Source organism: Littorina saxatilis, linkage group LG7 (genome assembly GCF_037325665.1).
Source record: "Littorina saxatilis isolate snail1 linkage group LG7, US_GU_Lsax_2.0, whole genome shotgun sequence".
Classification (NCBI taxonomy): Eukaryota; Metazoa; Mollusca; class Gastropoda; order Littorinimorpha; family Littorinidae; genus Littorina; species Littorina saxatilis.
The window spans coordinates 50,712,599-50,726,353 of record NC_090251.1 but is presented as its reverse complement, the minus strand read 5'-3'; the positions used below and the strand labels follow the sequence as shown (position 1 = coordinate 50,726,353).

Genomic DNA, 13,755 nt, shown 5'->3' with positions numbered 1-13,755 from the left:
TGAAGAATTGCAAACAACAAAACAAAAGGCAAGTGATTTTTAAACCAATTAATCTCTATACAAACGTTTGGAGAAAGGAAAGCAGCAAGATCGCCGAGTTTCTGTGTTGATGTTCACCTTTTGCTTGTCCGCCTTGACTGAAACAGTGAAAGAATCATGCAGTGTCCAGTGATCATTAGTTGATGTCTAGAGGCCGAGTGTTCGTTTGCTTCTTCTTGTATAATTTCGTATTTTACCTTTATTTGTCACCAGAGCCATGAACTGTAAGTATTCCTCAGTTGTGACTGGAGTGATCGAGGGCTAGTTAAAATTTACAGAAATAATTGTTTGTTAATTAATTAAATACTTAAATTGTCCATCTCACAGGTTCAGGTAATCAAGAGTTGACAACACAATGGCTTCAGCATCTCCAGGGGAGCATCAGTGCCAGCAGACTGTCAACATGGAACAATCAGAGGACCAGCCGGCTGTTACTTCCATGCCTCCATATCAGCAATCACCCAGCACTGGACAGCAGCAGCCTTTCCAGTGTGGCCTGTGCAGCGTGACCTTTGACATCAACGTGGAGCTGGTCACCCATGTCCACAGACATTCCCTCACCAAGCCGTACCAGTGTGGTTACTGCAAAGTCAGCTACAACGACAACCCAGCACTGATAATTCATGTCAAGTCCCATGCGCTGTTTATGTTCAGCGTACCAGCCAAAGCAGTTGATGATAGTGCTTCTCAGCTTACCCCTTCGCACTTGAATACAGATGCCATATTACTCATGACCTCTGCAACTGATGAATCACTGGGGCTTGTGGGTAAAGAAATTCCATCACAGACTGTAGGGGCCGATGTCAGCGTAAAGGAGATATGGGACAAGTCAGATAGTGTTAGTACTGGTGATCTAAAAGAGACAAATGTGGCTTCTGGGACAGTCATAGTGGGATCAGAGATGGTAGTAGAAAATTCGTTGCCGTGGAAACTTGAAGTTATGTCAGAGGATGAGTCACTTGAATCACATGAGTATGCCGAAGTAAAAACTGAACAAGATGATGAAAGTTTGGATGAAGATGTTAAATTAGTGAAAACAAATCAGGGCAAAAAGAAAACTACGGGGAGACGGTTCTGTTGTGATATTTGTGACTCCACTTTCAAAGCTGCTCGTTATGTGAAAGATCACAAACGAAGGGTTCATAAAATTTCATCTGCGCGAATGTGTACAACTTCAGAACATTCTCAGGTTGATGCAGCAATGGGTCTCTCTGGTACATCAGGAAATACAGTGACTGATGATTGTTCACAGGTTTCTGTGTCTTCTGATGCCAAGAGAAGGTCTGAAAGTGTAGAAGCCACTGACAGTCAGGATGGGACTGAAGCAGACAAGCGACCTTTTCCGTGCCCTCAGTGTTCTTTTCGTTTCAAAACAAGGCAGACTTTGAAAGATCACATCGCTTTTGTCCATACTGATGAAAGGCCTTTCCAGTGCACGCAGTGTTCTATGCGTTTCAAGAGAAATGTGCACTTGTCTCGTCACGTGCGTTACAGACACACCAGTGACAGACCATTCCCATGTCCGCAGTGTTCTCTGTGTTTCAAGGCCAAAAAGACTTTGAAAGATCACATTTCATTTGTTCACAATAACGAAAGACCGTTTCCATGCAGTTACTGTGCTGTGAGATGCAAGACCAACGTGCATTTGAAGAGTCACGTTCGAAATAAACATCTCAATGAAAGACCCTACCACTGTACTTATTGCTCTGCCCGGTTTAATGAGAAAAGCACCCTCTCCTCTCACATCAGCAGCAGACACTCTGGCAGCACTGTTACCAATGATGGCGATTCCACGGATGAAAAACCATTCCTGTGTACGCACTGTTCTGCAAGGTTCAAGATGAAGGGGACCCTGGCAGGGCACATCTTGATCAAACACAAAGATGCCAACAGTGCCATTGACGACAGGCCATTCTCTTGCCCACATTGTCCGTGGAAGTTCAAGGGAAAGTTCCGACTGGCTGACCACATAGCAAGGGTCCATGAAAATCAGCGGCCTTTCCCTTGCCCACACTGCAGCACCAATTTCAAGAGCAGTAGCGAACTGTCCTGCCACGTGAACAGAAAGCACACGACAGAGACGCCTCATCAGTGCGCTGACTGTGGCAGATGTTTCAAGGTTAAGAGGGACCTCAACCAGCATTTCTGCAAACCAAAGGAGTGCCCCATCTGCAAGCGTATGCTCAACTGTCTAAGTACTTACACGCAGCATATGAAGAGAAAACATTCCGAGGACAGGTTCAAGTGCAGCCATTGCGAGCTGGGCTTTTTGACGCCTCGAGAACTTGAAGTTCATACCAGAACTCACACAAAAGAAAAGCCCTTTACTTGTGAAATTTGCGGTCAATCATTCTCCACACTTGCTAACCTCTCATACCACCGAAATGCTCGGCACTTGAACAGTAGACCGTACAAGTGTGATATCTGCCAGAAAGGGTTCAATTCCCACCCAGGTTTGTTTCAGCACAAACGTCGTCATTTTGATGACAAAAGGTACTCCTGCGATAAGTGTGGAAAAAAGTTCTATCAGTCCTGCAGTCTGAAAACACACGCACTGACTCACACAGACCTCAGGTCATTTGCTTGCTCAGAGTGTGGAAAAACGTATAGAAATCGAGGCAACCTGAACTACCACATGAATCATTCCCACAAAATGTGAATGGATGTTTTCTAACCACTGCAGATACAATAAACTAGTTGCTGCAACGTGTATTCTAAAAAGTATATGTAGTACATGTGTACATCACAACAAGAAAGAAAACTAGGATTTGGTAAGTTGATGCTGTAAGAAGCTGTATTTGCCTAGTAAGGCCAACAACAAAGATATGTTGGTCAAAGATCTTGTAGGCTACGCTAAGATGTTGCACCGCCTCTTACAGCCCTTTCGGAAACGCGCGGTAGCGGCGCTCCTCTTATCGCAAAAGTGTCCTTATCGTTGGCTGAGCCAGGCAGAGAGCTATGCGCGCTGACTATTTATTTAGATTGTTTAAATGGCATTATTTATAAACACGCGGCGAAGTGTCAAAACTGTTAATGAAGGGTTATTGCAATATAAGTGGACGCTATTTCATTACAAAACATGCACTTTCAAAGATAACAAAATGTATGTTTGCTGGATCGTTCGAGGCTCCATTCACGCAGTGACTTACACATGATATATATCATAAACAGGTAGAACTGTCTCACAAGAAAAAGACAGGGAGAGTAAACTGGTCAGACAATTTTAGATTTTAGATTGAATTAGAACAACGTGTAGTTCACTGAAATTGTCTGGCTTTGAAGTTCTGGGTTAGGTTTTTATCATTGTTTCTGACCTGTATGACAATTCACTTGTCTCAGTCAGTTACAGTCAAGAGTATTGTCACAGAGATTGTCAATTTTAACAGCAACAGAGACGTCACAAACCAGTATTGAGGGCGTCAATGTCAAAACACACACACACACACACACACACACACACACACACACACACACACATCCCCCACAAAACAAAACAAAACAAAAACCTATCCCACATCTTCTGTCCCCCATATGTGACTGATGTGCTTTTGTGTTCTTGTGTCACTGGTGTGACACTTTCAACACCTTTCTGTTCTGCCTTTTCGACATCTCCCCGAAAGACCTGCAGCTCTCTTTGAGGGTGAAGTGCAGCCGTATATTGAGGTACAGACGTACACAGAGGGTCATGAGAGGACAAGCGTTTTCTGTCGATGGACAGGCGAGGCGGTTGTCTCCAAGTTTTTCTTTGAGCAATATTGCCATCCTGGTCATCACTTTCCGCATGTGGATATTTCTCTCTATGTGTAGCTTGTATGTACTTTCCATGACTGTCACAGCACTGACGAGCGAAATGCTTGGGGTGATGAGGCCTTCCTTGCAACCTTCGTGCATCTTGTGAACAAGAAGCAGTTCGGTCTGTGCACCTGTCAGTTGACCGGTCAGCATGTCAGTACATCCTGTGCACACCTTTTCTTGCAGCTTTCGGACAATGTAGCCAGAAATGTAGGTTAGCACGTTGTCTACTGTATCCTTGAAATTATCAGCGGCAGCAGAGCCCAACAAGCCAAGGGGCGTGGCACCGCAGCTAGCAGCGAACGCGCAAAAACGGCTCCAGTGCAACATCTTAGCGTAGCCTACAAGATCTTTGTGTTGGTTTAGGGTAACCCGACCGACCTTATTTTTTCCCGCCGACCCTCAAACTTATTTTTCATTTCTAAAATAACAACAAAAAACTTTTGGCACATTTGCGAATCATATCGAGACTAAGGGAAGTAACCTCCTTTGAGCTCGAGACAAAATGGTGTTTGTGATGTTTTCATATTACATGTACATGTATTATGTATTATGAGGTCAACTAAGTTTTGTTTTTTAAAAGAAGAGAAAAACCTACCTAGCGACCTTATTTTGTTTGGTCACGTTACCATAAACCAACTTTTTTTTTGGGGGGGGGGCCTATATAGTACATGTAATTGCTTTTGTGACTGCTCTCTACAACATGCCTTGTCTTCCTGCCCTGTTATGTGTTTTCTTTATTTAATGCTTCTCCGGTCAAGTCATACATGTATTAAACTCTTCAAGAAGAGCCTCATGCAAGTCTTTCTGATTGTTCGAATGAGTAAACGGGTCGTGTGAGTGTATGTTTGTAGACATGTGTCCCTATATGTGTACTTGGACGTTTGTATGTGTGTGTGAAAGTGTAGGCATCTATATATCTATATATATATACAGCTTGTGTGTGTCTGTCTGTCTGTCTGTCTGTGTCACTTCGCGATGCACGGCCAAAGTTCTCGATGGATCTGCTTCAAATTTGGTGGGCATATTCAGGTAGACCCCGGACACAATCTGGTCGATGAAAATTTTGAACACGTGCTCTCAGCGCGCAGCGCTGAACCGATTTTGGTTTTTCTGTACATCCATTCCCAGTAACTCTTCCTTATCTTCTTCAGTGTTTTGCGCGTTTATCTCCCTTCCTTCGTGTGGCGTCAATCGCGTACAATGCGCCGGCAAAGCCGGGTATTCGGCTCTACTTCTTCCTGGCGAAGCCAGGTACCCGGCGAAGCAGGTATTCATCTAGTGCATATATATATATATATATATATAATACTAGATGAATACCCGCTTCGCCGGGTACGGCTTCGCTGGGAAGAAGTAGAGCCGAATACGCACCGTACGAAGGAAGGGAGATAAACGCGCAAAACACTGGAGTCAAGATAAGGAAGAGTTACTGGGAATGGATGTACAGAAAAACCAAAATCAGTTCAGCGCTGCGCGCTGAGAGCACGCACGTGTTCAAAATTTTCCACGATTGTGTCCGGGGTCTACCTGAATATGCCCACCAAATTTGAAGCAGATCCATCAAGAACTTTGGCCGTGAATCGCGAACACACAGACAGACAGACAGACACACACAAGCCGTATAGATATAGAAGATGCAGTACCCTGATCAGGGCTCCCCGAACTGCATCCCTTAAATTTGCGTCAGCATGCACACATGGTACTGATTTTTAGACTGTCAGCAGTACAATATTCGCTCAGTCAATTTCTCAGATTCAACAAAGGTGTCGGTACCTCAATAACAAACTATACGGTGCTAATGAGTAGATTACAAAACAGAAACGATGAATACATACTGCTCAGGCCTTAACAATTGGCTTGATAGAACACATACAAATTGGACATTTTAACCACTAAAGGTCTTCTTCAGGTGGAAATGTCTGTTTGTATTTGTTTACATCAAGCAAACTGGTGAGGCGGGTCCAGTTTTCATTGTTTCTGTTTTTCTTTCTGAGGGTACGTGTCACTTATAAAATCAATTCAGGAAAAAATGCAGTCTGCACAATTACTACTGAAATAGTAGCAGCCATGTTGTAGTTTGTTTTACGTACAGTGTACCGCATAAGGCATTTAGACTTGTCTGCCATTTTCAAGCTCCATGGCGAGATCATCCTAAAAGGGATATATACATACTATATTGATTTGAAGAATCTGAAAAATCTAGGGAATCCACTGTACCATAATCTAGACGCACACACATGATTTGCTCTAATTAAAACACACCACAAATATGGTAAGTAGATAATTGAATCAATTAAAGTGAGTGAAAGCGCTTCAGGGCGCCGCTTCTCTCCAATGTTAAAAACACAAAGCAGTCCAGATGCGCTACACCTGGCGACCAGACGACTATCGCAATCTTTGATGCAGCGGCCTAGTAACCACATCAAGTATATGTTAAGTACCTCAGTGGAAGTAACTCAATCCAACCACCTCCAAGAGGGCTCTTTCTTTGCCTATTTTTACGAAATTTAATTATGCTTTTAAAAAACTTTTCAAGTTTGTAACTTCATACAAGATATAATGGTATTACACTAATTAATCCCATAAAAAAATCAGTCCTCTGTGCTTCAATTACAATCAGTGAATTACTTATATGGGAAGGAGTGTACCCTTAAATGTAGGTATACTCGGGCTAAATCTGGTTGTGAGAGTCACGATAATGTAAAAAACGGTAATCTCAAAATTCGTGTCACGGTGAGTGACTTCAGGTGCTCTGTGATTTGTACAAATTCCACTGAAATGTCTTTTTGCTACGTCTCCAGTCTCGGTTAACCAGCACAGGAAAAGAATGGATTCATCGCGTGTAAAATCTCGTCGGTAATGAGTGATATTTTCCGAGACTATACAATTTCCCGACTTCCGTTTACATTCCGGGCTAGCAGCTTCGTTCTGTGTACAATTTTCAGTCATTAATATTGCTCCGGCTGAAGAGGCTATTGCACAAATAACGCGGAGAAGCTTACTGAAGAGAAATTCTCTATGCGAATTTGCTTTGTATTTTTTTTCCAACTAAGTTCTCATTCGGGATTCAAGTATGCTCGTCGCAAGAATCGGCGACAAGTTTTTATGATGTCTGCAACCGCAGGTACTAGCATTAATGGGAAACTTTCCTAACTGCGATTGCAGACATCTTCCCAATTAACGGGAGAGAGGAAGAGAGAGAGAGTTTGTGTGTGTTTTTGGTGTATGCGTCAATGTTTGGATGTACTTCAGTAACAGTGTGTGTTACTGTTAGTACTGTTACTAATACTATGTTGTATCATGTACATGTATACTGTTCACATGCTCGTGAGTAAGTCAGTGTAAATTACTATATGACGTGTCTTCTGTGTCCTTCGGCTTCAGTGTGTGTGTGGGGTGGGTATGATGCATGAGTGTTTGGGTGTATGTCAGGGTACATAATATTAATATGCCGTGTGTCAAATGCTTTGTGTGTGTAGATGTGTGTAGCGTGCATGTGCCAGATGAAGGACTTCTAATTTCTATTTAGAGAATTAATGTACGCTTCATATCTCAGTGTGTGTGTGACTTATTTGCCAATGTTTGAGAGTATGTCAGTGTGTGTGTGCTCATCGGTGAGTCACTGGGTGTGTGTTGATCAATATGTCATGTGTTGTTAATTAAATTGTTGTGTGTGTGTGTGTGTGTGTGTGTGTTGGCTGTGGTGGTGAGTGCATGACTGTTAGGGTGTGCTCTGTGTGTCCGTGTTAAAATCCATTGGATTTCATAGTCACATCATAGTAACTGATTTATGACATTTTTCAGCTGTGTACCCATTGTCTTCTTATCATTGTTTTTATTTGGATGTTTCAGGCGGTTGGGCTGATTTTGAATAAGTCTTCATCACCATGGCATCAGCATCCCCAGGTGTGGCAGAGGGTGAGCAAGGTGTCACCATGACGCAATCAGCAGACTCAGTACCTGAAAGTCAAATCTGGGGTCTTCCACAGGAGAAACCTCCCAGTGACGTCCCGTCTCTGCAGAAGGACCAGAAGCCTTTTCAGTGTGGACTGTGCAGCGTCATGTTTACAGTAAACGTCGAGCTAGTTACCCATGTTGAAAGACACTCCCTAACCAAGCCGTATCAGTGTGGTTACTGCAAAGTGAGCTATGACAACAACCCAGAGTTGATGGTTCACGTCAAGGTCCACACACTGTTCATGATGCAGATATCTTCCAGTGCCCCGTGCGACCATGGGGATGTTGGTCAGTCTTTGTCGTCCAACTTACATGCAGGTGAAGGCTCACCAGGTCAGTTTTTCGCAGCGAGTGTGGCTCAAGAAACTGAGAGTAAGCAACACCCATCGTACCAGGCTAGTGTTGATCTTACTAAGACAGAAGCTGCTGCTCATTTACATGGTGAATTAGTCATGACAGAGACAAAGCCAACCCCCAGCAAAGTCCTGCAGATTGGGTCAGAAATGGTATTGGACAATCCAATGCCATGTTTTCGCAAAAAGAAAATCAAGCCTGAAATGCTGTCTGAGGATGAGACAGCTGAGTCAGACCACGATGTACAGGTGAAAACTGAACAAGACACTGATGAAGAAGTGCCGTTAATAAAACTGAAAGTGAAAGCAGGCAAGTCCACCAAAAAGAAAGCTTCCGTTTATTTCAGTTGTAACATATGTGATGCTACTTTCAAGGCTGCTCGCTATGTGAATGATCACAAAAGAAGGGTGCACAAGATTTGGCTTTCGCAGACAAGCAAGAAATCTGCACAGGATGATGGTGACGACGACACAGAACCAGGCCCAGCAGCCTCCGAGTCCGACCAATCAGAAACACAGAATGAACGTTCCAAAAAAAGAAAAGTTAAAATTGAAAGACCTTATGCATGTACAGATTGTTCTTCGAGCTTCAAGACCAAGCAAGGGCTCAGGGATCATCTCACTGTCCATTCCGAGGAAAGACCGTTTCAGTGCCCCCAGTGCCCTCTCCGCTTCAAGCTAAAAAGGCAGATGAACAACCACATACGCTACAGACACGTCAACGAAAGGCCACACCTGTGTGCTCAGTGCCCTGCTCGATTTAATCAGAGATCAACTCTCACAACGCACATCCGCAGTAAGCATTCGGGAAATCCAGATACCAGTAATGGCGAAAAGCCTTACGAGTGCATTCATTGTCCTGCCAAATTTAAACTGAAGGGAACTCTGGCGGGGCATATCTTGATCAAGCACAAGGATTCTGCACATTCTATTGATGACCGACCCTACGCTTGCCCCCACTGCCCTTGGAAATTCAAAGGAAATTTCAGACTGGCCAGCCACATAGCTCGGGTCCATGACAACCAGAGGCCTTTTCCCTGTCCCCACTGCAAAGTGCATTTCAAAAGTAATTATGAACTAACGAGTCATATAAACAGAAAGCACCAGGCAGAGTCGCCGCATCAGTGTACGGACTGTGGGAGATGTTTCAAGTTGAAGAAAGACCTCAACCTGCACTTCTGCAGACCAAAAGCGTGTCCGGTTTGTAATCATGTTTTGAACTGTCAGAGTACATATGAGCAACATATGAGACGCAAACATTCTGACGACAATTTTAAGTGCAGTTTGTGTGGGAAAGGTTTTCTTTCCCCACGTGAACTTGCCATACATACCAGAACTCATACCAAAGAAAAGCCTTTTACCTGTGAGTTGTGTGGACATTCCTTTGCGACACTTGCTAATCTTACTTACCACAGAAATGCCAGGCACTTTGACAGCAGACCCTACAAATGTGAAACTTGCCAGAAGGGATTTAATTCTCACCAGAGTTTGTTTCAGCATAAACGTCGCCATACAGGTGACAAGAGATACCCTTGCAATCAATGTGAGAAAAGGTTTTACACTTTGGGCAGCTTGAAACGCCACGCAATAACACACACAGACCTCAGGATGTGCGCTTGCACAGAGTGTGGAAAAACCTACAGAAGTTACAGCAGTTTGCGGTACCATTTAAAACATTCCCATCAGCTTTGACTTTGAGTTTGAGAAAAAGACTCCTGACATATTGTGCACTGATGTTGGACAATGTAGTAACTGAGCACTTGCTTGTAATGTAAAGTACAGTTATTGTGCAGACTCTGAAACCAAACAAAGGATCGTCGTTTTTAATATTTGACGATGTACAGAAATAACTTGTGTGGGTTGTGAAAGACTGAATACTCTTGCGTTTAGTGAGTCAAACTTTCCCACATGACATTATAAGCCAGTGCCTAGCAAGGGGTGTGTCTGAAACACAGTTGACAAGGAGCACATGTAGGAATGTTTGTCTCACTAGAACTATAAGCTAGAGTGGGTTTGTGTTTACAACCCACATACAAACCTGAGTTATATCCGGAATAGGTCTATTTGTGTCTAGCATTTAATTTATTCATAGACATAGATGAAATGTATCTTTTTTCAACTTTATTGACAAATAGATTTATGTATTCACTATATTTTTGCTATGCTGGCTTGCTCACTTTAAAATTGCACATTCTAAGTTCTGAAAAATCAAATGAAAATGCATCACTCAGTTTATGCCAAATGTATTCTTTTGTCATTTCCTCATGGGAATTGGGATCGCTTCAAATTTTCTTTTGATCAAAAATAGCTGATAACAGAACCGTTATTTTTTTTTGTATGCTGACTGTTAGCAAATTATTACAGATACCAACATTCGGCTTCTGGCTCATGTTTGATATCCATTTCTCGCATCATGTCTGTTATTTTAGTCAAGCAGTGTAAGAAATGTTAAGTCCTTTGTACTGGAAACTTGCATTCTCCCAGTAAGGTAATACATTGTACTACGTTGCAAGCTCCTGGAGCAAATTTTTGATTAGTGCTTTTGTGAACAAGAAACTATTGACAAGTGGCTCTATCCCATCTCCCCCCTTTCCCCGTCGCGATATAACCTTCGTGGTTGAAAACGACGTTAAACACCAAGTAAAGAAAGAAAGAAAGCATCATGTCTGTTAATTTTATCAATTGGTAAGTCAGCACATTGGAAAAGAATTCGAACTGCCAGTCTGATTAACAGAAGTCTTATGTTTGTGCAAGAATTAGCTACAGTATTTTCACTTGAAAGTTGAATTCATCTGTGAACAACCCGATCTGCAGAGGTGTTTCCGATTGTGCCCCAATAGACGATTTTTTTAAAAATCAAACTCCGTTGGTTTGTATGGGTAGTGGAAGAGTGACTTTTCTTGCAAAACCTCGTGCAAATATTGGAGGGGCCAATCACTAGCAAGGGGTGTGAAGGACAAACGTGCCTGTTTCCACGTGTTGCAGTCAGACCCCTTGCTAGTGATTGGCCCCTGCAATATTTGTACGAGGTTTTGCCTGTAAAGGTCACTCTCCCACAACCAACAGAGTTGTTTTTTTGGAATTCTTCTATTCTGCTAGTGCTATGGCAGGGATTCCTATACATGTGTATGGGTATCAGGAGCAACTATGCACACACACACGTACACACACACACGAAACAACATTTTTTTAATTAAGTTACACTTCTTTTATTCTTCCATTCCCTTTGACAAGCAATTTTAAAAAAATACATAACACCAACAAGAAAACAGATTCAGAAGAACTACAAAGACAAAAAGATACTGGTAATACCAATTGTGACACCAACATGACAATGTAAAATGATGTCATTGTCTTTATGAATCCTATTGTTGGTTGAAATGTGTGAAGTGCAATGAAGTTAAACTTTTCATAAAAAAATTCTGTTTAATATGACATTACTTGGCTTGTTTTGTATATACATGTACTACATATATATATTTCAACTCAACAGTCATAATTTTTAGATATTCATGAAAACAACCATAGCATGTTTTTGAATCATAAGATTTTTAGATTTTCTTTGGATTGTTACATCTATGTCTTGATCTGGTGTCAGTGGTTCACTGTATTTGAAAGTACAATAGCAATATTCAGTATATCTGGCAATTGCAGGCCCAGTTATGATATTAGAGAAATTTAAAAAAAATTATTATTATTATGTGAAGTCTTTTATCACGCGCGTATCTCCAGACTCAGACTCAAGGCGCAGGGATCTATTTATGCCGTGTGAGATGGAATTTTTTACACAATACATCACGCATTCACATCGACCAGCAGATCGCAGCCATTTTGGCGCATATCCTACTTTTCACGGCCTATTATTCCAAGTCACACGGGTATTTTGGTGGACATTTTTTATCTATGCCTATACAATTTTGCCAGGAAAGACCCTTTTGTCAATCGTGGGATCTTTAACGTGCACACCCCAATGTAGTGTACACGAAGGGACCTCGGTTTTTCGTCTCATCCGAAAGACTAGCACTTGAACCCACCACCTAGGTTAGGAAAGGGGGGAGAAAATTGCTAACGCCCTGACCCAGGGTCGAACTCGCAACCTCTCGCTTCCGAGCGCAAGTGCGTTACCACTCGGCCACCCAGTCCTTTTTTCTCTCACAAAATCCACATGGGCCGAACAGAACCATATTCAGATACATGTGTAGTCAACACTGTATATTCCCGCAGTGGGGCACTGCGGTTATGAAATTAAAGGCCCCTCCTGTTTTTGGAACCGCAGGAGCTTTCTAGTTTGCTGTTAGGTAGATTTTTGGTTCCTCTTTCCTGTCATGCTCTCTTTTTCTTCATGAATTCTTTTCTTTTTTCTGCCTTCTTGCTCATTCACCTGTATTTTTTCCAAAAATCTCTTCTCTTGCCGCTTGTCCCGCGATTCATGTATAGTTTAATCTGTTAGTGTTCTGATGCAAGTCCAGCAGTAGATAGGTTAAGCCTATTTTAACATACTGGAAACTGGTAATCTTCCAGTAGGTATTAATTTAGTTTTACTAAAGCCTGCTGGGACACAAGTAATGGGTTAGTGCATTTGTAAACAGGAATCGCTTGACAAGTTAGGGCCCCTTCATCCCCCCTTCCTCGACCTGATATGGCTCTGCGTAGTCGGCTGGACGTTAAGCAACAAATAAACAAACAAACAAACACTGTATATTTATTTATTTTCTTTTTTTAAAGCATTTACCGCCATTACTTCTTCTTCTGTGTTCGATGTTGATAGAACCGCCATTACTGAATGATTGCAAAACATTTTACAATGTTTTCAAGTGTTTTGAAGTTTGAAGAAAATGGACTGCCTGGTTTTAGAGATGAAGTCTTTTTAAGAATATTTAATTTGTATTTGTTCATGGCATTTATAACCCCCCCGCGGGTTAGGGGGAGTCCCATATTGGTTGGGACGAGAAAGAATTTACCCGATGCTCCCCAGCATGTCGTAAGAGGCGACTAACGGATTCTGTTTCTCCTTTTATTACCCTTGTTAAGTGTTTCTTGTATAGAATATAGTCAATTTTTGTAAAGATTTTAGTCAAGCAGTATGTAAGAAATGTTAAGTCCTTTGTACTGGAAACTTGCATTCTCCCAGTACGGTCATATATTGTACTACGTTGCAAGCCCCTGGAGCAAATTTTTGATTAGTGCTTTTGTGAACAAGAAACAATTGACAAGTGGCTCTATCCCATCTCCCCCCTTCCCCCGTCGCGATATAACCTTCGTGGTTGAAAACGACGTAAAACACCAAATAAAGAAAGAAATGGCATTTATAAGAATATAGGTTGTTTACAATCTATTACCTGGCTGAAGGGTATTGATTTTGTTTGTATGTAGGATTCCATACTTTTTGTACCATACCCAACCCCCACCCCAACCCCCATAAAAAAGGCTGTAATAAATGCACCCTGATAAGGTGAGGTTGCTTTTTTGTGTTATTCATTTGTTATACAAAGACACTGTTCAGTGTGAGTGTGTGTGTGTGTGTGTGTGTGTCAGTGTGTGAAAACATACTGATGCAAGTACAGGAGCAGCTTCCAAATGTTGTAATATAGATAAATCTGACTTTCTAACC

General features: G+C 42.1%; 2 protein-coding genes across 2 annotated transcripts; both read left to right on the top strand.

Annotated features, from left to right (window-relative positions):
- The first annotated feature begins 240 nt into the window (after positions 1-240).
- LOC138971732 (zinc finger protein 93-like) lies at positions 241-4,627 on the top strand. The gene has a single exon (XM_070344525.1). It carries the CDS (start codon positions 395-397, stop codon positions 2,696-2,698), a length of 2,304 nt encoding a protein of 767 aa, XP_070200626.1. The 5' UTR covers positions 241-394; the 3' UTR covers positions 2,699-4,627.
- A 2,105-nt stretch (positions 4,628-6,732) lies between these two features.
- On the top strand, positions 6,733-10,991 carry LOC138971729 (endothelial zinc finger protein induced by tumor necrosis factor alpha-like). Its single transcript, XM_070344521.1, has 2 exons — positions 6,733-6,958; positions 7,687-10,991. The coding sequence occupies exon 2, from the start codon at positions 7,722-7,724 to the stop codon at positions 9,834-9,836; it is 2,115 nt and encodes a 704-aa protein (XP_070200622.1). The 5' UTR covers positions 6,733-6,958; positions 7,687-7,721; the 3' UTR covers positions 9,837-10,991.
- The last annotated feature ends 2,764 nt before the right edge of the window (positions 10,992-13,755 follow it).

Excerpts from the sequence above, each read along its gene's own strand:
- LOC138971732 (XM_070344525.1), top strand. The coding sequence starts at position 395 with ATGGCTTCAGCATCTCCAGGGGAGCATCAGTGCCAGCAGACTGTCAAC.
- LOC138971729 (XM_070344521.1), top strand. The coding sequence starts at position 7,722 with ATGGCATCAGCATCCCCAGGTGTGGCAGAGGGTGAGCAAGGTGTCACC.